At 42.6% G+C, this 27613-nt stretch overlaps 3 protein-coding genes across 7 annotated transcripts in view; 2 read left to right on the forward strand and 1 right to left on the reverse strand.

Moving 5' to 3' along the window:
- Window positions 1–4489: 4489 nt before the first annotated feature.
- Window positions 4490–9029, forward strand: tmigd1 (transmembrane and immunoglobulin domain containing 1). Of its 2 annotated transcripts, XM_047161592.2 has the most exons (7): window positions 4490–4686; window positions 4772–4840; window positions 5147–5239; window positions 6484–6759; window positions 7505–7789; window positions 8629–8732; window positions 8878–9028. In XM_047161592.2, exons 1-7 carry the CDS (start codon window positions 4680–4682, stop codon window positions 8893–8895), a joined length of 852 nt encoding a protein of 283 aa, XP_047017548.1. In that variant the 5' UTR covers window positions 4490–4679; the 3' UTR covers window positions 8896–9028. The 2 variants fall into 2 exon arrangements, with proteins under 2 accessions (XP_047017548.1, NP_001316256.1); NM_001329327.1 differs by lacking the exon at window positions 4490–4686 and having other exon boundaries at window positions 4823–4840; window positions 8878–9029.
- A 1105-nt stretch (window positions 9030–10134) lies between these two features.
- LOC108279209 (uncharacterized) lies at window positions 10135–18510 on the forward strand. The gene is made up of 5 exons (XM_017493261.1): window positions 10135–10255; window positions 12343–12668; window positions 13944–14242; window positions 14369–14464; window positions 17675–18510. Exons 2-5 carry the CDS (start codon window positions 12351–12353, stop codon window positions 17862–17864), a joined length of 903 nt encoding a protein of 300 aa, XP_017348750.1. The 5' UTR covers window positions 10135–10255; window positions 12343–12350; the 3' UTR covers window positions 17865–18510.
- A 68-nt stretch (window positions 18511–18578) lies between these two features.
- plrdgb (PITP-less RdgB-like protein) overlaps window positions 18579–27613 on the reverse strand; it is a 62407-nt gene continuing 53372 nt past the window's right edge. For 3 of the 4 annotated variants that reach the window (XM_017493260.3, XM_053687811.1, XM_053687812.1), the window contains 7 exons: window positions 27609–27613; window positions 26208–26324; window positions 24864–25012; window positions 24630–24779; window positions 23525–23708; window positions 22962–23090; window positions 18580–22857 (listed from right to left, as the gene is read on the reverse strand). The exon at window positions 27609–27613 is cut by the window's right edge and continues 112 nt beyond it. In XM_017493260.3, the coding sequence (XP_017348749.2) occupies window positions 22519–22857; window positions 22962–23090; window positions 23525–23708; window positions 24630–24779; window positions 24864–25012; window positions 26208–26324; window positions 27609–27613 (1073 nt within the window). In that variant the 3' untranslated portion in view covers window positions 18580–22518. Of the gene's footprint in view, window positions 22858–22961; window positions 23091–23524; window positions 23709–24629; window positions 24780–24863; window positions 25013–26207; window positions 26325–27608 lie in introns of all 4 variants that reach the window. The other variant, XM_017493259.3, reaches the window with a different exon arrangement.

Genomic DNA, 27613 nt, shown 5'->3' on the forward strand with positions numbered 1-27613 from the left:
GAGGGTCACATATTGACCCCTGAGGTATCCCGTGATCCCCAAAACACTGCATCGGGCAGCTGAGCATTCATTTCTCACCTGGGTCAGACTTTTGTCCTGGGTCACATTGTCGAAAGGCGGGGGTATTTAAACTGTCACAGGGATTTTGTTTCATTCCCACAATCATGACTGACTCAACTCGAGGCAGTGGTGGCTTGTGGGGCCTTGAGCAAGGCCCTTAACCCTCTCTGCTCCAGACCCTGCGCTCTGACCCCAACTTCCTGACATGCTGGGGTATGCGAAGAAAAGAATTTCACCGTACATATCTATATGTGATCAATAAAGACTCATTATCATTAACTCCTCAAGACTGCTAAACGCATCCAGGTCTAAGAGTACAACATCGCACGTCACATACAACCTTTGGCCATAAACCAGAACCGTGATTTTTCCACCCTATATGTCTTGCGCAACTCCGATTGATCCGCCGAACACAGTCCTTTTATTCATTACACCATCATACCATCTCGTGTGAAGAAAAGTCTGTCACGTACACTTTTAGTCGCTTTTAACCTTTACTCAACCCTTACTAATGTTCTGAAATTGAACTAAGACGTGTTTTTTTAAAAAAAGAAATGTATTCATGTGTTTGTTCCGCACAGTTTAAAACGATGGCATGTAATGGGAGGAAGCGTTTCTCTTTCAGATGTGGAGCAATCAGAGGTAACCTTTGCTCATCAGGTACACACAGGACTTGTGGTTTATCAGAAGTGTGCACTAGTAAAAAAAAAAAAAAAAAAAAAAGAAAAGAAAAAAGATCTGAATACAATAAAAGGAAACAGAGCGTGCGATTAGGAAGAGGTGACAGTACAGTCAGTCAACACACACAGAGAAATACCATAGTTTACACAAGATGGAATCTTTTTAGTGTTTTTTGTTTGTTTTTTTTTGTTTTTTTTTACATCTCTGAACACATTTAATTCAAATTCATCTCTTTGTCCTTTTCTTTAGGCATTGTTTTCTTGGGTAAAATTAAACGTTAAGTAAAATTTCTTAAGTAAGACTTAATAAGTCACCTGGTGGATAACTGGTGAATAAATTTTTTTTTACACACAGCGGTTAGCATAACGTCGTTAGTTCGCTTGCTATCAAACACGGCTAATTTTATATTTACCAAAAAAAAAATTCATTATTAATTCTGTGAGTTGCACTCCGGCTCGGAAACTTTACAGATTGCATCAGTCACTATGTGACAATTTCAATAAATAAAATAATAATTCCATCCATCCATCCATCTTCTATACCGCTTTATCCTTTTCAGGGTCACGGGGAACCTGGAGCCTATCCCAGGGAGCATCGTTCACAAGGCGGGGTACACCCTGGACAGGGTGCCAGTCCATCGCAGGGCACAATCACATACACACTCACACACCCGTTCATACACTACGGACACTTTGGACACGCCGATCAGCCTACCATGCATGTGTTTGGACTGGGGGAGGAAACCGGAGTACCCGGAGGAAACCCCCGCAGCACGGGGAGAACACGCAAACTCCACACACACAGGGCCACGGTGGGAATTCATTTGTGAAAATACTTTGCTGTTGTTGTGACGTTATTTCCCCAGTATGTATCCTGCAGGACACAAACACTCGCCGTGTCGCCAAGCAGGACATAATTCCCGGAGGATATAATTTCTGTAAATAATTTTTTCCTCTGTAGAATTCCTGCAGGTATTTCTACAGGAAAATACGCTGAACATTCTGTAGGACATCTGCATAATATTCCTGTAGCGTTTTTTTTTTTTTGGTAAGGGTGAACAATGATATTAACTAAGCAAGTGAGCTATGCTGAAGTGAACACCAACTCTATTATCAGCGGTATAAAAGGAAAGGTACCACTAGCTAAACTTGGTGTTTTGGTAGCTTGCTAGATTCGTTAGTTAGCTAGCTAGCCCGTGTTATGAGCATATCTAGCTACATAGTTATCTATCTAGCAAAGATTCCCTTTACACATTATCCTATAGGCCTTAGCAGCACTTACAGTAGATACCGTACGTGTCTTTAGCACGACATACGATCGCTACACGATCATAGCTAAGCTTAATAAGTTTTAAAAACTTCCAGAGCTTTCTTGCCTGCGTTGTTTGCATTTTGTGCCATTAGGATTTCCTGTCTTTTAATTAGCTTACAGTCTTTAGGGGTTAAATGTTGTTGTTGTTTTTTATTCTGTAATTGTAGTGAAGTTGAAGGTTAAAAAGAAAAAAAGCTTAAGTAAAAGTACTCTGGTTTAATGTACTCATGTGTTAACAAGTCGAAACTGTCTCAATCGAATGTATTATCCTAAAATATATTATCTAAAAAATATTATACATATTGAATAACAAATATTGTGAGAAACAATTTGGTTTTATTATCATCGTGCATAACTAACTAGACTGGTTGTGTTGGTTTTTTTTCTTTATATCAAGGTTTATATTCTCACCAAATGTCAAAAACGTTCCGTTTGACATAAGACCATGCGTGCTATATGAAATGATCCATTAGATCTGTTCTAGCTCTTCTGTCGAGCTCACAGTGAACAAGCCGCACCATCTGATGGACAAACAGAGCAAGTGGTTGGGTTCATGGTGAACTCTACATCTACTGAACTGCAGGGCAGAAGGAACGCACTCGCTATGCAGTCCAGGTCCGTGTGTATGAATATGACAAGGATGGTTAATGAGAGAGAGAAAAAAAGGATTGGAAAGAAGGTTTACTGATTTCTAGTTGGACCAGAACAGAAAGCAGACATGAAGTTAAAGTTTCAGTAGGTAATATTTTCAAGTATCGAAAGATCTATAATAATAACAACAACAACAACGGCATTTCTAAAGCCGTGATTCCCTGTAAGTATTCCCATTGTGTCGGAAATTCTGTGGAACATGAGCAGCATGGTGCTCAAGGTGGCGACTCCGCCTCTCCAAAATTTAGGCCTAAAGGATCTGCTGCTAACGTCTTGGTGCCAGATACTACAGCACACCTTCACAGGTCTTGTGGAGTCCGTGCCTCGACGGGTCCGAGCTGTTTTGGAGGCACAAGGTGGCCCTACACAATAGTAGGCAGGTGGTTTTAATGTCACGGCTGATCGGTGTACGATATCGGTATATTTCCTGGTCATGTGATGTGTCATTTTAGCAAATATGTAACGGTGAACAATGTGGTGATTTCAATAATAATAAGGAGAAAACCTGCACCCAAGCCGGAACTTTCCGGATAAGATCGGACACCCCTGCACTAGGGTGTCCCTTTGTGTGAGAGAACGTGATGAAGTGCTCTCTACGCTGCCTTTCCAGTTGAGAATACATGATGCAGTGCATTACGGTTAAGAGCACCTATGTTTTGGAACATGTGTCCTCTAGGGCAGTGGTTTTCAAAGTGAGGGCCGCCAGGGGGCGCCAGGGGGCCTCAACAATTTGGTGTGCCCATCACTCCCACTAGTATGTTTTCTCTTTCTCACTCTCAGACAACCGCACACACACACAATCAATTCCTAATGTAATGTAATGTAAAGATGTAAGATGTAATTATAAATTAATAAAAAAGGGGGATGTATTCAGAAGTCTGTATTTTTAATGTGTTTTTCTATCTTGCAAAAAGGGGGGCCTCGGCCAAATGTTAATGCTATTTGGGGGGCCTTGCCCTGGAAAAGTTCGGGAACCCCTGCTCTAGGGTGCCTCTATAGTAGGAAGAAAAAAAAGGGAATGAATGCCCTCCAGGTGCCTCTGTTTTTTTTGTGTGTTTTTTTCCATCATGTGTCAGAGGTGGCCTTTTTAATTTTCTCGGATTCTGTCTGATTTCCGTTTCAGGCTTGCATGACCATTTTCAGGAAGAAATGACCTGCATTATCAAACCTTTAAAGGCAACTTCAGCTGAAGGTGTGAAGGAAAGGTTTATCACGTTTCATTGGAATTGCAATTCACCTAACAGGCAGCAGAGGGCTCTACATACTACAAAGTGCTGAGATGACCAGCGTACCAATAAGTACAAATTACAGCACATTTTTTAATTTTTAAAAATTTTTTATAAACAGGAAAGGAAATTACACACATAGCATTTCTAAATGTGAAATATTTACAACCCAAAAATGTCCCCATTTATGACTTAAGTGTTATATGTGGCCCCAGGGTTTCTCTATTGGTTCCTGCTGCCTAGGGTTATAGTTAGGGTTAAGAACCTAACCGTAACCCTAAACCAGCAATTTGTATATTGTGTGTGTGTGTGTGTGTGTGTGTGTGTGTGTTAGCGTTGAGAATTCCATCTCTTCAGTCAGAGTCAGATCATTTGGCTCACCGATAGTAGTCGACTCTTTCAGCACCAAATGGCTCGTTGGCGTATTTTCTAAACCAGTATTATGAGTAAATGATTCCCAACAATGACCTTTAGTTAAAGTGTCAGAAAGCCATTCTTCCTCTCAGCATTTAATGACTAATGCACTTCCAGCCTGGCTCATGTATCCAAATCAGTTCTCAAAGTTCACCTAAACCCAAGCCAAAGTTAAACCTAAACCTAAAAGGTTGGAAACTGCCGAAACTTGTCTCAGAACGTCATTCATCTTAACGCTACACTGTACTCGTTCTCTACCGCTTCCTCCCACGTGAAGGATTTCAAGTGGCACTGATCAGTCGCTGTGTTTGCGCAGCATTATAAAAGGCCTGTGACATGTCAGGTAAGGGGTGGTAATTCTGCAAAACTGCTATAAAATAGATGACTGGCTCAATATAAACCTCTGCTGAGATTGAAACCCTTTGCAGTGCAACCTTTGGATTCCCAGACAACATTTCTTCTTTTTGTCGTCGTTGAGAAAATGGAAGTTGGCCTTGGTGAGTAGTGTGGAGAAAAAGTTTGTAGCTTTTCTGCTTAAACCCGTTGCTGAAATTCGAATCGTATTGTCATCAAGTTGCTGAAATTCATTATTCGTTATTCATCTCAATTCCTCAAGGCTGCTTTAAAAACGATGGAAGGCGTCGACGTTGTGGGTTTATTTAAAAGGGGTGTTGTTTGAGAGAATCATCAAACGTTGGTTTTAAACCCCCCCCCCGTTAAAGTCTTTCTTTATAGCCTTAAATCATGACTTAAACATGAGAAAATGGTGTCAATGTTGTCTCGTTGTTATCTTTATTATCCAGGACGGAAGATACCTGTAAAAATGAGAGATTCCTTTGGGATCCAGTTCATCCTTCTTGTGCTCGTCTGTCTCTGCGGTGTCTACAGTACCAACGGTAAAAACCTATTCATCACACAAATGAAATAACATACAGGACTTCTGAACAGTGAGTTAAGGTTCATTTAACGTTCTATTCAGCAAGGTTTGAAAATCAGGAAAAAGCATCGTGTCACCGGTTAATAATCGTCGGAGTGATTAATGTTTCTATCGGTTGAGTAGTACCAAGCTATTCAGTAGTAACAAAGTCAAAGTCAGTTTTATTGTCACTTTTAGCACATCGTATGGCGATGGAAACAAAACAAAACAAAACAACAAAACAAAACACTGTACAGTTCCTTCAGAAAACGACCGCGCAAGGAGCTATGTTTTGTAACAAGCTAGCGACTTAACATCCTAGCCTAGCATTTCTTACTCTAGAACTTTGCTAGTTAGCTAATTAGCCACTAACTTTTTCCTATTTCAATGACATCAAGAAGTGGAAGCAAGAAACGTAACTAATTGACTAAATCCAATTAACATTAATTACGTTCTGGCTCCGTTTTTCTCCTCTTCTGCTTTCTTCCCCTTTCCTTTTTTGCGTGTAGACGGTAAACACTTCATGGTCGCCGACCCTTTGTGATCTTTTGAGTCATTTAGTAATGTAAATTGCAGTTTTTCTTAAGCACCGTTATTTCCACACCACCCGAGACTGCCTGATACATATTATTAAACTCTAATAATCTGTTCACAAACGATAGCTGGTTAATGACTGTCTGACTGGTTGTTCCTATCGGCTGATTACTAACAAGCTACTCAGTAGTAACAAGCTACCAGCTTAACGTAAGACATCTTATTCCTGCTAGTTAGCCACTAACTGTTTTCCTATTTTAATTACATCAACAAGTGGAAGCAAGATACTTAACTAATTGACTAAATCCAATTAATTAGAATGACGTTTTTCTCCTCTTCGTCTTTCTTTTATTTATTTATTTTTTTTTGCGTTTACGATCGCTGCTTCTTCGTGATCTTTATCCTAATTTAGTTATGTTAATTGCACTTCCTATTAGTTGCCATTCTCCTGACATCACCTGAAACTGCCTGATACACAGGCTATTATTAAACTGTATTAAACCCATTCACAAATAATAGTAAAGTGCGGTGGGTTTTATTTATTTATTTATTTTTGGTTGTTGTGGTCATCTCCTGGTCTGGAGATCCTAAAACACCACTTACAGCAAGAAACGCAAGAAACGCTGTGATGCCGTCTCGCTCGATGCTTTCTAACCCTTATCTAATTTGTCTTTTATTAAAACCCATCAGTCACCATTCAGTCTAATCCACCAAGCGATGGAGGATTTGTTCAGACCAATCCCGAGCAAACGGTGTCTCTGACGTGCGCGGTCGAGAACTCTGCTGCGGCAGAAGAACTGCAGTGGTTACGAAACGGCCAAGCGGTGAGCCTGAACGATGGAAACCGCTTAAACACGAGCCACGTGTGTGTGCAGCCCGTAACCAGAAATGATAACGAAGTCATCTTCACCTGCCAGCTGAAGTCTAATGCTAAAGTGAAAGCTTCAGTCCAACTACATGTTCACTGTGAGTACCAAAGTGAGACCTGAGAGTTTCATAGCCTTCATGGCTCTTTGTCTGTGTGCGTGTGAAGTAAGGACTAGAACATTTATATAACCGTTATCGGAAAATAATCCGTGCGGATGTGGTGTGAAGTTGATTATTTTCCTATAACACCACATCCTGAAGTGTTTTATTTATTTACACTTCACACCACAATGATTTGTCACAATGATAACATTTTCATGCCAAGTTCTAATGAATGACACGTCGCGCTTTCTAGCCGTTTAATGGTTACATCGAATGATACCGAACGTCCGTAAGACAAATTGTTATCACTTTTATACATTATAGCAGCTATAAACGTGTCACTTTCTCGTTTCTCGTGTCACTGAGAAACCGCAAAGTGCAAAGTTCTCTGTACTGAAGACTTTCCCGGGGACAGAAAAGTCCACATCGCCGTTTATGTCAATGATTATACCTTTTTCTCTTCGTTAAATTACAGCATATTGTTTATTTATTCCACCTTCCAAGTCCCTGTGAATGAGCTGCTGCTAGAGAAGGATAATGTACTAGAACCGGGGCATTAATTATACACCTGTGCTTTGAATTGTAGCCAGAACTACTGTCAAAGTCACGCTGTTATAGGAAATGAATCAACAACCTCTGAACGATCAGATTTAAGGATTCAACAACACCGCGGTGTAAACGAGAAAAGCTATTCAGGATGATATTTAGTACTTTACATCTACTTCGCTATCATCTCGTGCAGATCCCCCAACCGTAGGTGACGACGAGGAACTGCAGGTTGAGGAGAAAAGTGACGCCGTTCTGTCCTGTGATGTTCGCGCGTCTCCTCCGGTAACTGTAGCTTGGATGAAGGACGATAAGCTTCTGGACCTTTCTTCTAGCAGCTACAAGACAAGCAACAACGGTTTTACGGCTACGCTTTCCATTTCAAACGTTAAACGAGACGCGCACCAGGGTGTGTACGACTGCGAGACCAACTCGAGCGTCTATGGAGTCACGAGAAAGAGCTTCAGTGTCACCGTCATAGGTTTGTATCTATTTAAAACCAGCATGACGAAATTCAAAACTGTATTATTTGTCACAGCGGAGTGAAATTCTTTTCTTCGCATACCCCAGCATGTTAGGAAGTTGGGGTCAGAGTGCAGGGTCAGATGTGATACAGCGCCCCCTAGAGCAGAGAGGGTTAAGGGCCTTGCTCAAGGGCCCAAAAGTGGCAGCTCAGCAGTACTGGGCCTCGAACCCCCAACCTTCTGATCAGTAACCCAGAGCCTTAACCGCCAAGCTACTGCTGCCCCCCAATAAGAATTGCTTCATGTCAAAATGTTAGTTATAGTACAAACTATTCTACAAAAAATATGGCGTTTGTTCTTGATTGGATAGTTGGTACAATCCAGTTTGGTTGTACTTTTCTTTATGATTATATCAAGGCGAGTTGTTAGTTGTCTTAGCTTTCTTGAAGACTTGAATGGATCCAACGCTACTCATGGAATGTTGTTCAAAGTTAGGCTGCTATATCACAGTCTCTAATATTTGATATTTGATATGTTTTGTATACGGGAGCTCCGAGCTAATTTCTGGGCCGAAACAGAAAACTTTAATACATAGTGGAGCGAAATCTATGGGTTAGCGATCCGCAAAGTAGACTCGTTCTTACTCTTTCTAAGGCACCCTTGGGATGATATTCTTACAGGTCTCAAAACTCTTTAAAGCGTTACAGACGGCACCTTTAAAAACTGCTCGGTGTATAAACCTAACCAATTTTCCAAAAATGTTACAACCGATCGAGTTTTTTTGAGTTTTTTTTTTTTTACTCATCACGGTTTACATCCACATTATAACGTCAACATTTTTGTTCCTAAAACACAGACCGAGTGATGAAGTTCCCTCTTGGGCCTGCGATCACTGGTGTGGTGGTCGTACTCTTTACAATCCTGCTGGCTGTCATTTCCCGATGGGAGAAGATTAGGAAGGTATAATAATGTGAAGTAAAATGGATGTCATGGGCTCTGTGAGAAGTTGGAGTAGGAGATGATTCATTCAGATGCACTCAGGAAGCTATCTTTTCTTTTGTTATTCGCTGTTATTCACCAGGTTATTTATTTTTTTCTCTTTCAGTGCTTTAAAAAAGACTGACGCTCCATCAAGTGGGCCATCGTGTGCAACCCATTCCAGCCAAATGCACTGTACTGAGACCAACAAAGAGGACATGCCGTATATGAACCAAACACTTCAGTGTTCTGCTTAATTAAAATCTTTCCTTAAAATACCCATCGCTGTCGGCGTCTGTTTTATCTGTTATAGAAAAATGCAAGAGAAGTAATCATGTAAAGTCAAAACATCTTACCCAAAGCCTCCCCCCTGCCAGTGAGGCGGTGTGCTCGTTTAAATGCTAACGATATTACACAAGAAACTCTAGAGCATTGACTTTCTTTGTCAATGGCATGGCAATATAAACCCATTAAAGTATATTGCTAACTATTATAAATTTTCAAGGACAAGGTCAATGATCTTCCTTGCTCTCGTAAACATGCACAGAAAACAGATTCGAATGTACATCAGTTCAAACGTAAAACACGGCGTGGTGAGGGTTGGGTGCTTATTTTTAGAAGAGCAAATGTTTCTCCAGCACATTTCAGTTATTTAGTGACTGCTTAAGAGGCTTGAAAAGACTCTGAAAGTCTTCCTCAACAATTCCACAACAACACGGTCTTCTGTAAATGTTCCTTCTTCATGTACTGGAGCTTGACACTCTGCAGTTGGCTCTCTTAGTAGTTTTATTCTCTTCGTATTCTATTATTTTTCGTTGGTAACATTTTTGCTAACTGAACAATGTACACCCGATTAAAACCTAATTCTATCCACGAGATACAGTAAACCCATAAAGTTATCCATTTATTATTGCAGGTGTTTCAAAATAAACTAAGAAAAGAAAAAAGAAAAGAGAAGAAGCAAAATGTGCAATAACAAACAAAACATGAAGAAAGAAAGAAAGAAAGAAAGAAAGAAAAGTTATATATATTTATATAATTTGTACATAAAAGAACAAAATAAAGTTGTTCGTTTATTATAGCAAATGTTGCCACATAACATATATATATATATATATATAGCAAGAAAGAAAGAAGGAAGGAAAGAAATACAGAAAGAAAGAGAGTTATCAGTTTATTATAAGTGTTGAAAAATAAACAAAGGAAAGAAAAAGAAAGTTGTTGCAAAAATGTTCATTAAGAAAAAAGTTCATTATGATAAAATAAAGTTATCAGTGTATTATAGGAATGTTGCCACAGAAAGAAAGAAAGAAAGAAAGAAAGAAAGAAAAAGAACTCAACAAGACTCTTGAAATCGACCTATCAAAACGAGGGAGGGTTAGTGGGCGTGGTCTCGCACTACACGGGGCGGGGTTTACGCAGATTCGGAAAGAAGGTCCGCCAAATTCAAAATCTCAGCAAGAGAAGAGGAGCTTTACTACAGCGAGGACTGAAAACCCGACACGGTAAGAACCGGGATTTGAGCTGATGTTTTTCTGGGGTTCTCTGTAAAAAAAAAAAAAAAGTCTGAACGTTTGGTGATAAATAAGTGGTTTAGCACAGCAGCTGTTAGCCGTGTAGATGTTACCGTTAACGTTAGCTAGCCGTGCTAGCTTTTAAAACAATAGCGCAAGCATTTTATAAAATTTATTACTCCGAGAAAATACTTAACTTTATGCAGCATGTTTGATATTTGGCTGTATCGCGATAGGAAAATGCTTTCTGCATAAAACAAGCAAACAAACAAACAAAAATAAATAAATTAATGAATAGAAAGAAGGAGTTTCTGAGCGTGCAGAAGTGCGCATGCGCAGAAACTCCAGCACATAGGAGCTCAGATTTATATATATTTTTTACTTTCTCTTCTAAATCAGTGTTCCTAAAGTTTCCCCATTTATATATGATTTCTGTTGGTAGAAATCACAGCCCTTCACTGTCATAATTATTATATTCATTAGTGAGCTGTTTAAATTATTAACTTGTTTGACTAATCACTTAAATTTAAAGGGTTTATTCCAAACATTGTTCCTATTCTTTCGATGGAAAGTCCAGGAATTAAAAGCTCCATTATAACAGACATTATGAATTGTCTGTGAGCCCAGGCCTTGGCATGTTTGGTTTCTCCTTGTTGTTTACCGTCGTGCTTGTAAATTCATCTAACTTCACAGTCAAGAAATGTTTCAGCACATTTTCATGTCTCGTGTTCATGTTTTATGCCTATTTCTGTTGTTCCACTGAATCAGAGCCACTCCAAAATGTCAAGGAACTAGCGGAGGAGGTCACAGATCGAGTCAAAACATCTATTATGTAGGTTCGAGTGATATAAGTAGTAAAGACATCTAAAATAGTCTACCAGATCATAAGAGAAGAAGAACCGAGAGAGGGCGAAAGGCGAGGCGATTAGGAACGCTCAAAACGACACCCTCCTCTAACACAAAACAATTTGGTTCCAGTACGTCATGACATACACTAGAGACCTTCAGAATGGAGACACTGAGATCATGCCTGAAACTCATCACTGATACTCTTACCAAACCAATACTATAGGAAGAATAAATAAACTGGTTCCCGTATGACGTTTTATTACACAGTTCAGTCCCAGTTCTCCATGAATGAAATCATTTCGTGTTAGTTTTTATATACTGTGATTTTTATATAAAACCAACTCCACCAGGTTACTGAAGAAAACTCTAAAGCAGTCTGGTTGAGTAATTATACCAAACAAAAACATGCAACGGATTCATAATTAAAGGTAGTGGTTTAAATGTCTGCGTCTTAACACCACAACATTCCTGGATTCACAATCAAACGATTCATCATCACGTCTGTCAAATCCCCTACTCAGGAGTTCTCAAACTTTCTGGAGACACTGTAAACCAGATTTCTCAGAGCCCTCCAGTACGGATTTATTTTCTGATTATAATCCAAGAATTTAAATGTCATACTCTTTATACAAATGTGTACCATTTATACACTATATGGCCAAAAGTTTACTTCAGTTGTGTGCTTCCAAGTTTGTAGCAACAGTTTGGGGAAGAACCACAGATGGGCGTGAAGGTCGGGTGTCCACAAAGTTTTGGTCCCGTAGTGTGTTTTGGCTATTTATTGGAGCCCTTGATTTCTTTTTATTTATTTTAACCCAATGACAGAACACATTAGGTCCAAGTAGACCTAAATTATTATTATTAGTAGTAGTAGTAGTAGTAGTAAATTATTTATCGGCTGGTTTATTTTGAAGTCATTGAGATTCCAATTCAAGTGCCCTGTCAAATAGATTAATAATAATAATAATAATAATAATAATAATAATCATACAAACAGTAACTTTGATAATGGAGGACTTTATTTTACTGTAATTAGCTTTGTAAATGGTGCACACAAATATCTTGGGTGCTGTTTATCTGAGTTGAATATGTGTACAGACAATGTCTAATGTTTAGGCACGAGACCATGGTGACACCGTGTTAGCCTGTTTAGATATGGGACGCTATATTAAATTGTTTGATCACCTTTGCAACGCTCTTTAATTTTCCAACACTTCTCGCCACACCAGTTCCCATCATGTCGTCAGCTATCGTGAACAGTGTGAATGGCCTTAGCTCCACGGTGTCTGGGATGTGGCGTTCCCACAGCGCTCTCCCCGAGTCAGACCCCGAGAGCTCCCCTGAGGCAGCGCAGCAGTTTCGGAAGCTACGCTCTTCCAGCTCGCTCAACTCCCTGCGCATGTCTCTGAGGAAGAGACTTCCTCTGAAGCCCGTGCAGCCCGCCAACAACATCCCGGCGAATACCAACGGCGAGGTGTTTCAGAACGGCAAGAAGACGAGCACCGTTACCCAGATCAAACGCACTGCCAAGAACACCATTGGCAACGCTTATCAGGTCAGCGCCTTTTCAGATATGTGTCGTAGCTCACTGCGAGTTCTGTTTCAGTAGGAGTAGCTGATATGAGTAAAAATATCGTATCATGATATGCAGTGTACAACAAGTGGCCATTTAGTCAAACCATGACTCTGCCTAAAGGAAGACATCCACAAAGAGTCAGTGACTGGATAAAGGGGACATTAGGCAGAGAAGCAACTAAGAGGCCAATGGTGACTCAGAACGATGCCACCACCACCATGCTTCATTCCATCACCACCACCATGCTTCATTCCACCACCACCACCATGCTTCATTCCACCACCACCACCATGCTTCATTCCACCACCACCACCATGCTTCATTCCACCACCACCACCATGCTTCATTCCACCATCACCACCATTCCACCATCACCACCATGTTTCATTCCACCATCACCACCATGCTTCATTCCACCACCACCACCATGCTTCATTCCACCATCACCACCATTCCACCATCACCACCATGTTTCATTCCACCATCACCACCATGCTTCATTCCACCACCACCACCATTCTTCATTCCACCATCACCACCATGCTTCATTCCTCCACCACCACCACCACCACGCGTCATTCCACCATCACCACCATGCTTCATTCCACCACCGCCACCATTCTTCATTCCACCACCACCACCATGCTTCATTCCACCACCACCACCATGCTTCATTCCACCATCACCACCATGTTTCATTCCACCATCACCACCATGTTTCATTCCACCATCACCACCATGCTTCATTCCACCATCACCACCATGCTTCATTCCTCCACCACCACGCGTCATTCCACCACCACCACCATTCTTCATTCCACCATCACCACCATGCTTCATTCCTCCACCACCACCACCACCACGCGTCATTCCACCATCACCACCATGCTTCATTCCTCCACCACCACCACCACCACGCGTCATTCCACCATCACCACCATGCTTCATTCCTCCACCACCACCACCACCACGCGTCATTCCACCACCACCACCATGCTTCATTCCACCATCATTCCACCATCACCATGCTTCATATCACCATCACCATGCTTCATTCCACCACCACCACCATGCTTCAATGACGGTGGTATTCTCAGGGTGATATTTTTGGTTGACCAACCCCACCTGCTCCACCACTAAGACACAACATCATTGTCGCGGCACTGCTGAGAACGGTCCATCACGAAATTAATTTCTGGTTGACTTCTATTATTCCATAAGAAACTGCTCAAGTCCTTTATTCCTTTCCTTCAGAAGTTTCAAAAGAGCACACTGTCACGTGAGGAGTGCCTGGTGAGGACGCCTGTTCAAATCATAGAAGGAGAAGAGAACGAGTGCGATCCTGCGTCTGCACGTACCCCTAAACGGCAAGCCACAACCCCCAGGCGCACACCAAGATCAGCCGCAAAGCGTACCCCGCGAGCTGCAGGCACCCCGGAGCCCAGCGAGTCGGCCGTGAGGGCGGTGAAGACGGGAGGAACCAGGAGGCAGCTCGTACGCATGGCAGCGTTGAGGAGCCCTTTTGCATCTCCCAACACGCGGAACCGTCGCAGGTGAGTAGCATTCGAGATCAGGGTGTCACTTTAGTTATGTCGTGTTTAGTTATGAACCGCTTTGCAAATTGGGGAGCGGAGTTGAACGTTTCACCTGCAAGTGTCTCATTTTTACTCCCGCCTTAGGCAATTCGATCAAGAGCTGGACAGTGTATCAAAAGGCCTCAGGAAATTAAAGAGACTCTCTCAGGCCTTTGATGAAGTCATTGGGAGAGATGAGCGGTGAGTAGAAAGTGTGCTTCATTTAATACACTGTGAGTTACGTAACAATATGCAGCAATACGGCACGATGCCTGAGAGGAGGCCGTCCACCAAAAGTCGTGACTGGGAAAAGAGAGGATTAATCAGAGAAGCGATGAAGAGGCCAACGGTGACGAGTAACCCGATGCTACCACCACCGCGCTTCACTGTATTATGATATGATATTGAAAATGTAGGATTTACGTGGCTTAACGGTGCCGTTTAAAGCAGCTGTACGAATATTATGAGGTTTTGGATGAGAAACACATCCATCACTTGTTCCTGTTGATCATTTGCATAATTATTGGCGCCTCCATCTTGTGATTTAAAGCGATCTTATCCGCCGACGTTATGCTGATTTACGGTGGTCCGAGAGACGTCTAGGATTGTGACGGGTCGCACTTCTGCCGAATTTCAACTGAGACGCAAAGAGAATTTCTTCTGAGAATCATTGGGGAACTCCTTCCGAGTAGTCAGGTGTTCGGAGCGTGTGCTTTTCGAATACAGAAACTGTCGTACTCTTAACGTAGTGCTCACAGAGAGTCTCTGTCTGTTGATTTGGAGAGAGGAGAAAAAAAAAAGTCTACGCATTCATGTAGACTTAGTGTCCAGTCCATTTCCTGTTCAGTATTTGGGTGGGTCTTTTTCCCCTAACGGCTGTCTGGTCTCACTTCTCCTACAAAACGCTCTTCCTGCCAGAGGTCTAGCATGAGGGAATGATTTGTGGCTGCTTTGGGGTGCGTTAGAGGGTCTCTCTCTCACACACACACACACACACACTGAACTGATAAGCTGTTCTACACTGAAGGATTTAATAAACTGCTTTCATATTTTGCTGATTGGGATAAGTTTGCATATTATAGTGGCCTGTTAATACACTGATGGTACAGCATTAGTGTGTGTGTGTGTGTGTGTGTGTGTGTGTGTGTGTGTGTGTGAGAGAGAGAGAGAGAGAGAGAGACAGATATTTGGAAAGCACTGTAGTGTATCGGTCTGCACAGTGTCTAATATTGTCCTATTATCTGGGAGTGCTGTGTACCCCACCCCCCTGAATTCCTCACATAGCTCTTGTCCCGCCAAGATTTTCAAACTCCAAGTGCTTTTCCGTTCAGGGAAGTCGTGCGAAACCGTTACAGTCATGGCTGCGCGAGCCGCGGCTACACGGAGCATCTGTGGTTCCTCACATTTCCACACCGACTTCACATGAATGCATGGCTTGTGGCTTTTTAAAAAAAAAAAATTTATTTTTAAAAGTTTTGACACCAAATATCTACACTGCTCCAGGAAATAAGATCTGTTCTAATAGAAATCTTTGTGGTGCATATCCCATGCTCGTTTAGAGCGTTTCAACAGATTTTAAAATTGTTTCTTCAAAGGGTTAAAAACGATTTTTTTTTAACCCGTTGTTTAACAGTTTGGTCATTTGCCAACTGCCTTCCATTAGCTAGCTCCGTGAAGTTTATGAGCTGCTGCTCATGCTACATCACAGGGTAGTGCGACACACTCGGAGGAAAGCACGATCTGTGCTCTTCCGCATACATGCCCACGATTGGCTAGTGTCTATGTGATTGACAGGGGAGAGAGTAACACCATCCCTCCCACTCAGAGAGCACGGACAGTTTTGCCCTCTTGACTAGAGGTCGACCGAAAGATCTATTTTGCAGATTAATCGGTTATCAGGAAAATTCCACACCGATAGTTTTCCCCGGTTGCGTCCTTCTCAGCGGCCGAGACGGGTCCGCTGTCGTTATACAGTACGAGAGCGGCCTCTAGAGGCGAAATAGAAACCATCACTGATGGAAATTTTGTTGTGCTATTTGAAGTGTTTTTGAGAGTCTTTTAGGATGTCTGTATTTTTATTTGTTATTTCAAGGTTTACGACTTTTTGGTTCCGCTGTCGGATGACCTCTACTCCTGACTCCTGAGTAGCTGCAGCACTGTCAGGGTTCAATCTTGTGACTCTGGGCCCAGCACAAGATTTCTAAATAATTACATAGTTAATAGAAAAAAAAACCCCACGTAAAGTCAAAAACTCAGCACGTTTGTGTATTCTCCCCATTTTTAACGGTTGCCTGTACACACTTGACATTTTCAAACTTTTCCGACCGCAGATCGACACATCCAAGTACACAACCCCGAGGCATCTCAGAAAACCTTGACGGGAAAGCAGGAGTCTGTGTGTGGCAGCTAGGCCATGACCTTTTACTTGTGGTGCAAGAGATTAGATTGACCTACTGCAGTCTGGTTCCTCTGCCCCCTCAGGCTGCCCTCAGTCATTCGAATTTGTTTCATTGTTTTCTGTTCGTGCATTTTCAGTGAAAGGCCTTGAACTTGTTCGTGAAACTGTAGGCTAACCTGTCTTTCATTTCGGCAGCAGCAAATTCAAGTACTCCATTATAACGGAGTAAAGCCTAAGGTAAAATCATTTTACAGACTGATCTTAAATAAAAAAAAAAAAATAAAAAAAAAAATACAATGACTTCAACATGCATGTAGGCTGTACATACACTGTCTGGCCAAAAATATGTGGACACCTGATCATCCCGCCCATACGTGCGTGTTGAACAAGCCGTTCCAGATTTGTTCCCCACCGCCGTAATAATCAGCTCCACTCTTCTGGGAAGGCGTCCCTCTAGAGTGTGGAGCGTGGCCGCGGGGATCCGTGATCATTCAGCTGCAACAGCATTAGTGAGGTCAGGCGGTGATGTCTGGGAGTTCTGCTCGAGGTCTTTCACATCAATCATGTCTTCCTGGATCTCGCTTTGTGCACAGGGGCATCGTCGTACTGGAAGTGTTCGGGCCCGTGCGTTCCAGTGAAGGGAAATCGTAATACTTCAACATACAAAGTCGTTCTATACAACTGTGCGCTTCCGATTTTGAGGAAGAACCACATATAGGTGTGACGGTCAGGTGTCCACAAACCTTTAGCCATACAGTGTAGCTTCATCTGATGTCTTGCCCCAAACTAATAATTGAGGCTTAAGTATCGTCTGCTGCACACTTTATTATTATTATTATTATTATTATTATTATTTTATTTTTTTATATACATGTGTATATATGCTAATACTGCTTTTTTGGCACTAAGTTGCATGCGCTTAAAAATAACAAAAACACTCTGTTTTATTAAATGTTGCCTTTCTCGCACTCCTCCAAGATCCTGAAACACGCATGTTCAACATGTCTGTGCAGGACCGAGGCCATGGAGCATTACAGAACAGTGATGGCTCAGAGCTACGGCTCCAGCTCCAATCCGGGTAGCAGCACGACGGGGAAATTAAACCGATCCTTCATCCGCCAGCAGAGGCGACGAATCCGCCACAGAGTGGGCAGCTGGACCGACAGCGCGCTCTCAAACCTCCGCAAAACCACACAAACATGACGCTCTCTTTTTTTTAAACAAAACCATTTTTATACCGCGTCTACGTCCGTCACCATTAGTCATGATTTCTCACCGTCATTGTTTTTTCTTTCAACGTACCTGTCAGTGTAATCTGTCAGATTAAGCAGAATTTTTACTTACCTATCCAACTGTTGTCATGCTGCTTACAATTCAAAGGTCACGGCTGTCGGTATCGCGGGAAAGCCATCGGAACGTTACGTGTCTGAAGGTCCAGACAACAATGTTACGGTTCTTCCTTTCATTTCTGTTTAAAACTAACACTACAGTGAACGTAGCGAGACCAGTTTCATGTTTACTAACGCCTAACTAGTTTCTAGTTCTATATTATTCACTATCTTTTAGACTCCACCTTGTACCGAGGTGTTAGGAGGCTCTGACTGACTAACTCATCTTTTGTTAGCACACACTAGCTGCATCCTGTCATTTAACGGCGTGGTCCAGAGGGAGAAAACGATGCAACGTCTGAAAACGCAAAATTACCTTTGTTTAAAAAAAAAAGCAAAAAAACAAACAAACCATGATGTTGACTGTGAACTATGGGTTTTATGCGCTTTTTCTCAGAACGCTAAGCATTCTTTCAGAAATGTTTCTCTTTTGTATACTTAAATAAAACATTTTAAATAAAGATAGCAGTTTTAATCTTTTTTTTATTTATTTTTTTTTAAACTAATCCACACCAGACAATACCACAATGTGACCGAGTGAAAGTACGAGCAATGTGGAAAAGAGAGATATAATCTAAATTTCTTCGTATTATCCCTAATGTCTACATGCAACGATGAACACGCGACGCAACGCAGACATAAACAAACTTATTCTTCACTGCAGCTGCTCATAAAACTATCAGACGTGTGTCCTGATGGGAACGCTACCGACTCGCGCTCGGCTCTTTAACCATACTGATGATTTTAACGTGACCCGACGTTCATTCTGAGAACCTGCGATCTATTAATAGATACTGTGCGTAAGTATTCACCCCTCTTAAATGCACTCGGTTAGGATTGTGTCACAAAATAGGATAAATTTGTCAAAATAGTTCCCCACCCCCGTTGGTGTGAACCCCTTAAATTAATTCTCATGCAACCGGAAAGCACATCATAAACTGAACGGCGTCTACACGTGTACAATTAAAGCGTCACGTGATTTCGATATAACTACGCCTGGTCCTGAAAGGCCTCACTCCAATATCACGAGATGTTTACAGCCGGAGTCATAAGTTTACGCGCGTCTTCACATCTGCAAAGTGTTAAAGAATAATAAAGAAGTAGTAGTTATTACTGTGTCTCTATGTGGATTATATGGAAACGTCTGTTGTGTGAAACAGCTGATTCAGGGCAGGACTGAATAATAATAATAATAAAAAAATGTTTGGAAATGAGTTTTTAAAAACGATGAACGTTTTGCAGCTTCCGCAAGACGTACGTAAACTTACGACCTCGGTTAAATCCGTTTCAGTTCCAGGTTGTGACGCGACAACCTGTGTGACAGTTTAACGGGGGTGAATACTTATGCACGGCACCGTTTCCTAACAGTAACGGTTATGCGCTTTTATCGTAAACAATGACGATGACATTTTTGAAAGAAGCGAGGGGTAAAAACAGCGGCGTCGCGTACCGTGCGGTGTCCGGTTCCGCTCGCTCGCGGCGTCTCTGGAAGGCCGGAAAGATTCGCAAACCCACCCACCGTGTGTCTGCTTAAAAAAACAACTTGCAGACAGACAAACGACCAGACGTTCTAATCCACATGACCTTTATTAAAGATTACACTGTTACATCATTCATGTTCAATAGCTTGCTTTTTTTTTTTTTTTTTTCTTTTACAAAAAGACACCATATTCCAACAACACGCTCGTTTAAATTCTATACAATTATATACAATATGTTACAGGACACACACACACTCACACACACACACACACAGCGTTCTCTCACTGCTAGCAAAACTACAGTTTACTACAAGTTGGTACCGACTGCACGTAACAGATACACGCGTGACTCGGGACGTGTTACATGCTGCAGCTGTGTGTACGGCAGCACGTACATCTAATATATACATCTAATATGTAAACACACACTGTGCAATGCTGTTGTTTTTCGAGTGTGAGAGACACGCGGAGGCGATTCAGAATTTTCTGGAACAAAGGACGGTTTTGTAAACTCGGCTGAAATAGCACTGAGGACGGACGGCAAGGCCGGCGAATAATCGGAACAAATACAGGGCTGTCACTGCCGCGCTGCTATAAATAGAGCCGGGGCCGGCGCTCGAGCACGCAGTTACCTTCACAAAAGATCACGACTGCAGCCAGCAGAAAACATGAACGCCTCGTACGTAATGAGCCTCAGGCACAGCTCGCGATCTGATCTGCGGACGCAGATAAAACATCCCGCTCTCCGTTATCGCCCTCAGGGGCTCTCGGCCTCGCCGCGTCGGTCACGATGCTGCGTTCGTTTCAACGATCACGTGCATCGCCTTCACCCCGACCGGCGGAGATATCTCCCTCGGCTGAATCGCGACCCCGTGTTACTCGAAACGGCGGGGATTTCGATTCGGTCCTGTCGTCGTTTTTGTGCGTTTCAGGACAAGGTCACGAATGAGAACATGCACGTGCTGAATGAGAGAACGATGACTGGCGTTACTGTCCGTTCCTACGACGTACACGATGACGGCGAAAGACTAGTCTGTACAGAACTCAGAACTGACCACTTTGTCACGTTGACACGCTGAAGTTCAGTTCCTTAACTTCAATTCGACACTGTAGACTTGCACCTAAAAACTGAGTGAGGATTTATCCCGCTGATCCCGCTTTCGAGTCTGAAGGTTTCTCCGTCGATCGCGTCCCCTGCCGCTGTCGCCGTTCGTCAGCGATCGAACACCGCGTTCGACTGGACGTCGCCGCTCGTCGTTTCCGACCTCCGACTGGCGAAAAAAAAAAAACGAAAGAAAACGCCCCCTCGGCTTGGAATTCCTACCCGGGAATCCGGGACGGTCTCCTCGGCGTCACGATTCAAATCGACATGGCTGCTCGCAGCAGGAACAGTACACAAAGCAGCACTTTAAATGTACAGCGTTTAAATGAACCGGTGTATCGGCGTATCGGTGATCACCACGCAAATCTAGAAGCATCCGTGACGCTGACCGTACGCTCGGCCGTTTCTGAGCACGTACATATACGTCACTCAGCACAGTGACCTCGCTAGCTTGTTGCTAACGAACGACGAACACGGAGACGTCCATGGGACCCCCGTTTAAGAGTTCCGACTTAAATGTACGTCTGCATCTGGATTTCTGGAAAAAAAACAAAAACAACAACAACAACAACGACGATGGACCGTTCCGTCCGGATTGCGACGCTACCACAGACACGCTTCAGAGACTCGGCTAGCTGGTCGTGTGATTCCACACACAGCCATGTACAGAAAAGGCACTTGGCCTCTATACTCGTCCTCTTTTTTTTTATTTCTCATTTTTCATTTGTCTACTAAAAACACCTTTGGCTCTACAAAGGCGAGTCAAATGAAAACAACTGAGTCGATTAATTTAATTTTTTTTCTCTCTCTAAACAAACCCTGACACGCATTAAGCTCTGGGACGCATGCACTGTACCAAGTAGAGATTCTGTAGAAAGAATTTGCAATAAACAATGCAACAAAAAAAATAACGTTTTTATATAAAAAATTAAAGACAAAAAAAAAAAAACTTTTTTGTGGGGTGGGGCATCAAGTCCATAGGGAACATACAGGATGTGCTGTATATGGATTCTATAGTCATTTTTTAAATGTTTGTGGACTTCACTTCCTTCCAGAGTACCACCTGCCTGTATAAAGTATTTTAAACAAACCTTCTATTATTTTTTTCACTGATACGAAGGTATATATATATATATAAATTTTTTTATGTAAACTTTAGATTGTGATGTAGAATGGAGAATAAGCAGAGTGCCGTAATAGCTGCTGTGAGAAAATAACTCAATCTGCCCGATATAAAGGTGCCATTATCCCACCGTGTGGTCAACAGAGCCTCGGGAGACCAAGTGACTCTGGGCAGATTGAACAGAGACAATACCGCCAATCATTCCCCTCAGTCGGAACAGAGCTCACAAAGAAAGCGAGAGGCGCTTTCTTACGACCTTCTGGCTTTATGGTGCTGATTGGCTTATTCAGGATGCGGACGCTAGTGGAGCGACAGAGTGACGCAGAGCAGCTCGAGTGCGTCAGCACAAACCGAACGGGAGCTCTCTAAGTAAATGAGCCTCTCAGCTTGTCCGCAGTAATAAATGGTAGCCTGCTGCTCGACACTGAGCAACACATTACTGTTCGCCTGCAGACTGCTGCAAAACATCGGCGAAGGAAAGGTTTAACGACTGACAGGAGCTTCCCTGGACGTCTCTGTCGAACAGATAAGCTTCCAGTGGTGTTGTTTTGGGAGTGTGGCCGGCCGGCAGGCAGAGAAGCTAACGACATGTAGTGTTTCTCTGTGGACAAAACTCTGAATGTTAAAAGGTTTGATAAAAGGATGCAACATTTCCCATAACCTCAATTAAAATGAAAAATAAATGCTCATCTTACCACAAACACAATATCCCATGTCCCCGTCCCCCCCCCCCCCCCAATCCCACCAAGCGATCACATTTCCCTCACAGCACAGCTGTAAAACCTCCTGCTTCCGGATCCTCATCATCAAGTTCGATGCGGATCTCGGGGCCGTCCCTGTGGCTCTCGGGCTGGCTCTGAGCGCGCTCTGGTTTGGGCGTGGAGGACGACGAAGAGGGCGGAGACGCCTGCTGCATGGACATGGCTCGGCGCAGCAGCGGCGTGCGCTTACACGTCAAGAAATCGGGCGACGGAGACAGGAAATCGGGTTTGGACGAGATTCCGAACGAGCCCTGGCGCAGGATCATGCGGTTCTTCTTGGGACGCGAGCCGTGCTCGAACTCCAGAGCTGAGAGGTGAGCAGCGTAACCCTCACTCAGGAACTGAGGATAAGAAAGAGGGGGGACAAAAAAGAGCTCGAAAGAGACGACCGGGAGATTGAAACGAGAGACTCAGATTGAACAGAGTTTGGTTTTATTAGCTCTACCTGGCACTGGTGCTGGTGTTTCTTGGATGGTCTTCCCACGATGTAGATCTGCGAGGCCTCCAAGCTCAGAGCGCTGTACACGGACATGTCCTTCATAGAGCCGTACGCCGCGCCGATCTTAATGTGACACTACAACACGCAGACACAACGAGCGCGGTTTAAAAGGATATACTGTGGAAGTCCCTATAGTCCGTCTGAGATAACATCCTGCCAGAATTCACACACGCCTCACTTGGATCTGTAGAACGAGGCAGCGTTTAACGCGGAATAGTTCACAGAACGCTAAAACATGTCCGCAGTGTCTTTATTTCCATGGCTTGCTGTCTCTCTCCCCTGTCAGTTTTACACTGCACTAGCCAATCGTGGGTGCCTGTGAGGTCATGAATGCGGAAGAGCGCACACAGCGCTGTTCTCTGAGTGTGTTTTCTATTTCCGTGCACCGACTGATAGCACGAACGACGTAAACGCTTCACTTTGATTTGACAAATGCGTGAGCTAGCGCCTTTCAAAACCGATTAAACAGAAGGTGTAAAACAACTTTGGAACTAAATCCTGTGTGCTACCTCCTTGATGAGGCCCCTGAGGAAGATGGTTTTCTGGCGCAGGGGGTCGTGGACGAGCCCCTCGGAGAAAAACACCATGCCCTGGGGGAAGTTGTGCTGCGAGAGCCACGACACCACCCTCTGCTTCTGCATGTCGGGCCGACCGGTGATGTAGATGATCAGGTACCCGAGGTCCTGCCAGTGCCTGCAAGAACAACACCGACAACATGCTGGCTGAGGACCAATCAAATGCTCACACTGGACTGTAACTGAACGCCTCACAGTACAGTACTATAGCCTAGCTATTCCATATAAAAACACGAAACGTTCATAGAAATGAGTAATAAACACAATGTGCATCCGAACGTAAAAATTCCACGCTTCTAATATTAACTCTACTAGCGTCAAGCGTTACTTCACTGATAACAGCTACAAGTTGTCCTCCATGACAGCAAAACGTTGGACTGGGCAAAACCTGGGCATTTGTTACCCATGAACATCATGATACAGGTAAGGATTTGACGGCACGTTTCTGAAGGACCTGGAGAAGTTCTGTATGGAGGAACGGTCTCAGATCCCATGCTATGTATTCTCCAACCTCCTCAGGAGAAGACTCAGAGCTGGTATCTTGGCAAAGCGAGGTCGCACAACGTATTGACTAGAAGGGTGCCAATAATTGTTGCACAATTATATTAAACAAAGATTTTTTTTTTTTTGTTCACAAACCTGTGTTTTGTTTCATACCCATGAGAGCAGAGATCTAAAGGTTAAACAATAAAGACAACTTTTCACAGCCATAATAATAATAATAATAATAATAATAATAATAATAACACATAATAATATGTTTATTTTATATAGCGCCTTTCTCAGACCCAAGGCTGCTTTACATTGTACATACACACGCATTTACACGTTTAAAGCCTTCTTTGCACATATTTACCAAAGGTGCCAATATTAGTGCACTACACAACTGGCTGAGTAGATAACCGCAGGAACGAACATTCGTAAAGGCTAAATAAATAAATAAATAAATAAATAAATAGACCATTACATTGGCAAGCAGTGTAGCAGCGGGCACTGCTAGAAAAACCAGGAAACCACGCACACACACACACACACTCACCGAACCACATCTACAGCTCCAGGGCGGACTTTAGGGTCACTACCCATGAGTGAGACGCTGGCAGCGAAGGAGCCGTCGATGCTGAACACCACACACTCCATTCCTCGCGGCAGCACAGTGAGGAATGCCTCTGCGCTCGTCTGGTCGCCTCTTTAAAAAAAAAAAACCATCTAGTGTCAATGTCAGCGTCATCCCTAACATTTTAAATGGAAGATTTCCACGATGATCACTCACTTGACCACCATTTTGATGGGGTAGACGCCAACCGAGAGTCGCTTGTTTTTGGGAATGGTGTAGGTGATGCGACCGCTGCTGGTGGTTACCTCGGTGTCGAACAGCACCCAGCGTCCTGATCCGGGCTGCGTCGCCAAAAACACATCCACCTGAGCAAAAGAAGAGCCAGTGTTGCTCTAACGGCTCGACTGGTCAATTCAGCAAATGAAAGTAATGGCACCCTAGTCACTTTTGCATGTGCTGCAGCGTCATGATAGTATAGTTACGCTTGTTTTACGTACACTACCGGTTAAAAGTGTCGACACACTCATTCTTTCTTTTTATTTTCCACATTTTAGTATAATAATAAACTCATCAAAACTCTGGAGTAACACGAATGGAACTATGGGAATAATGTTGTGATAAAAAAAATAAAATCCAAAAATAAATCAAAAATTTGTATTTTACCATCTTCAAAGTCGAAGCCCTTTTAGACTAGAATTCCCAGGAATGTATTCTTGGCGTTTCCTCGAGCGATTTCTTGAGGAATTTCCCCGAGATGCTTTTTAAACCGTATTAAAGGAGTTCCCGCCGACGCCGGACTCCGATCTCCCGCTTTTCAGAATATTTCGCTCCGAGTCGTCCGTTTAAAAACAATATTTTTATGCAAATAAAATGTTCGTTTTCTAACGAGCGAAACGAACACGTCGGCACGATCATATTTTTGTCCACGACGCCGGTTTCAAACGTCTAATCGCACGCCTTCAGATCAGGAGCTTTTTTAAAGATCACGAGAAACGTTTCAGTCGAGTGTCCACAAACTTTTGACCGGCCATGTAGCTTTAGAATTACATTTACACTGTACGGTACTACAGACTCGCAAAATATGAACAACACACTCATACTGTGCGGCGCATGGTCTGCTGAATGCAAATTAATCGCTGGGAAAAACATCTTGGTTTATAAAAATGAAAATAAATGAAAGACGTGAAGGCGATTTCTACAGATTTTCATGTCTTATGTTACTGCAGATATATATATATATATATATATATTTTTTTTTCTTATTTCAAACATTTATTCCTAGAAAGAAGCCAACAGAATAAGACCATTTTAAACTTGAAACCTAACTGTAATTATGTCTAGAACTAGGCGTAATGGTCTTATAGTTATATAATAAACTCATAATGAGAAATCTTCGATTTTTTTTCCCCTTTATTCAATATATCTTCACGTGCTATATATTGATGGGATTTCTGTGCAGTGAGTCATTCATTCATTCGGTTGTTCTTCATCCACCTCTCCTGGAGAGGACTGTGTGCCACTGTAATTGTTGTAAATGACAAATTTTGGCTTGACGAGAACCTTCTCTCCCGTCAGGGTGACCATGTCCAGAGGGCCGTACATGAACCTTCCCACCAGCGTCTGAGGCCCGTCCTCTGTCGCGATCACATCGTGTACTCTGTGGTTAGCCGTCACGTTCTGCACACACACACACACACACACACACACACAGACATCTCAAGCAACAGCTCTTGACTCTTCATAGTGTTCTTTCCAGTCCAGCGTGGTTGAAAATGAAAAACGCTGTTCAGGAGAGGTTCGGTACTGCAAAGAGATAAGGAACGTTATCAAGGCAGATGCGACTCCGCTGCAGAAGAAGCGGAAAACCGAGAGGTCTCGAGAGCTTCTCGTTTCGGTTTTTCAGTGGAAAGCGTGTTTCAGCTGTCGCCGTGTCTGGTTTCAGACGTCGGAATGCACTTCTTTTGTGCGGTTAGATTTTGTAAGACCGGTTCGCCGATATAGACTGAGATGTTCGGTTTATGCTTCAAGCTCATCAGAATTAAAATGTCTCACTGTTGCGTTCGTGATATTAATCAGCTGGACGACGTCCGAGACGCAACTGAGGATTGGTCCGCATTTACCTAATGATCCGAGTTATTTAAGAGAACTGGAGAACTGGAGAACTTTTCCCGTCCCACAATGAGACCGAAACCCTGAGTATCAGCTGATCTCAATACCTTTTCAATACATTTTCAATACAATACCTACATCAATACATTTTCTTTACAAATGAATAATCTTTAAAATGGTGTTGTTGGTTTTTTTTTTTTTTTTTTTTTTTGGGGGGGGGGGGGGGTTGTTTAAAAAGAATAAGAAGTTTTAAAAATAATACTGGAAGAATTACATAGCTATCAACATGACACACAAAACCACAGCTTTTTTATGTTCAGTTAAACACAGGAAAACACTTACACTACAAAGATGATAAATATAATAATAAAGTATTAATATAATCAAATCAAATCCTAGCAAGTTTTTTTTTTTAAAGAAAAAATACAAGCAGGTCCCTTCATTGCTTTTGCAAATCGAGTTCCTTAATCGAGTTTTTTAAAATTTTTTATTTATTTAAATTTTTGGTTTTTTTCAGCATTTCATACTGAATCTTCTCACCCATGCACTCAGATTTGTTTTTTTTTAAAAAAATTTTTATATGCTTATATATTGTTTTCCTTCTTGTTTTATACTCGTTTTAATATATATATTTTTTTTAATATTTCAAGTAAAACTAATTCATTTTTCTAAACATTCATAAAAGTATAACCAAACTTAGCCGTTTTTTTTTCTGGTTTGCTGGCAGTTTGTTATCGTGTAGCATAGAAACGTCAGCTATCATGATGATATTTTTGTCATATCGCCCACCCGTACCAGAACCGGAACCCGTACCCGACCCGGGAGTTCTCCCGGGAGTTCGGGGGTTCTTACCCGCA

This window comes from Ictalurus punctatus, chromosome 18 (assembly GCF_001660625.3).
Source record: "Ictalurus punctatus breed USDA103 chromosome 18, Coco_2.0, whole genome shotgun sequence".
Lineage (NCBI taxonomy): Eukaryota > Metazoa > Chordata > Actinopteri > Siluriformes > Ictaluridae > Ictalurus > Ictalurus punctatus.

Excerpts from the sequence above, each read along its gene's own strand:
- LOC108279209 (XM_017493261.1), top strand. The coding sequence starts at position 12,351 with ATGTCGTCAGCTATCGTGAACAGTGTGAATGGCCTTAGCTCCACGGTG. Across the intron at positions 12,669-13,943 it reads CCATTGGCAACGCTTATCAG|AAGTTTCAAAAGAGCACACT; the intron begins GTCAGCGCCTTT and ends CCTTTCCTTCAG. Across the intron at positions 14,465-17,674 it reads GTCATTGGGAGAGATGAGCG|GACCGAGGCCATGGAGCATT; the intron begins GTGAGTAGAAAG and ends ATGTCTGTGCAG.
- tmigd1 (XM_047161592.2), top strand. Across the intron at positions 4,841-5,146 it reads GAAAATGGAAGTTGGCCTTG|GACGGAAGATACCTGTAAAA; the intron begins GTGAGTAGTGTG and ends TTTATTATCCAG. Across the intron at positions 6,760-7,504 it reads AGTCCAACTACATGTTCACT|ATCCCCCAACCGTAGGTGAC; the intron begins GTGAGTACCAAA and ends CATCTCGTGCAG.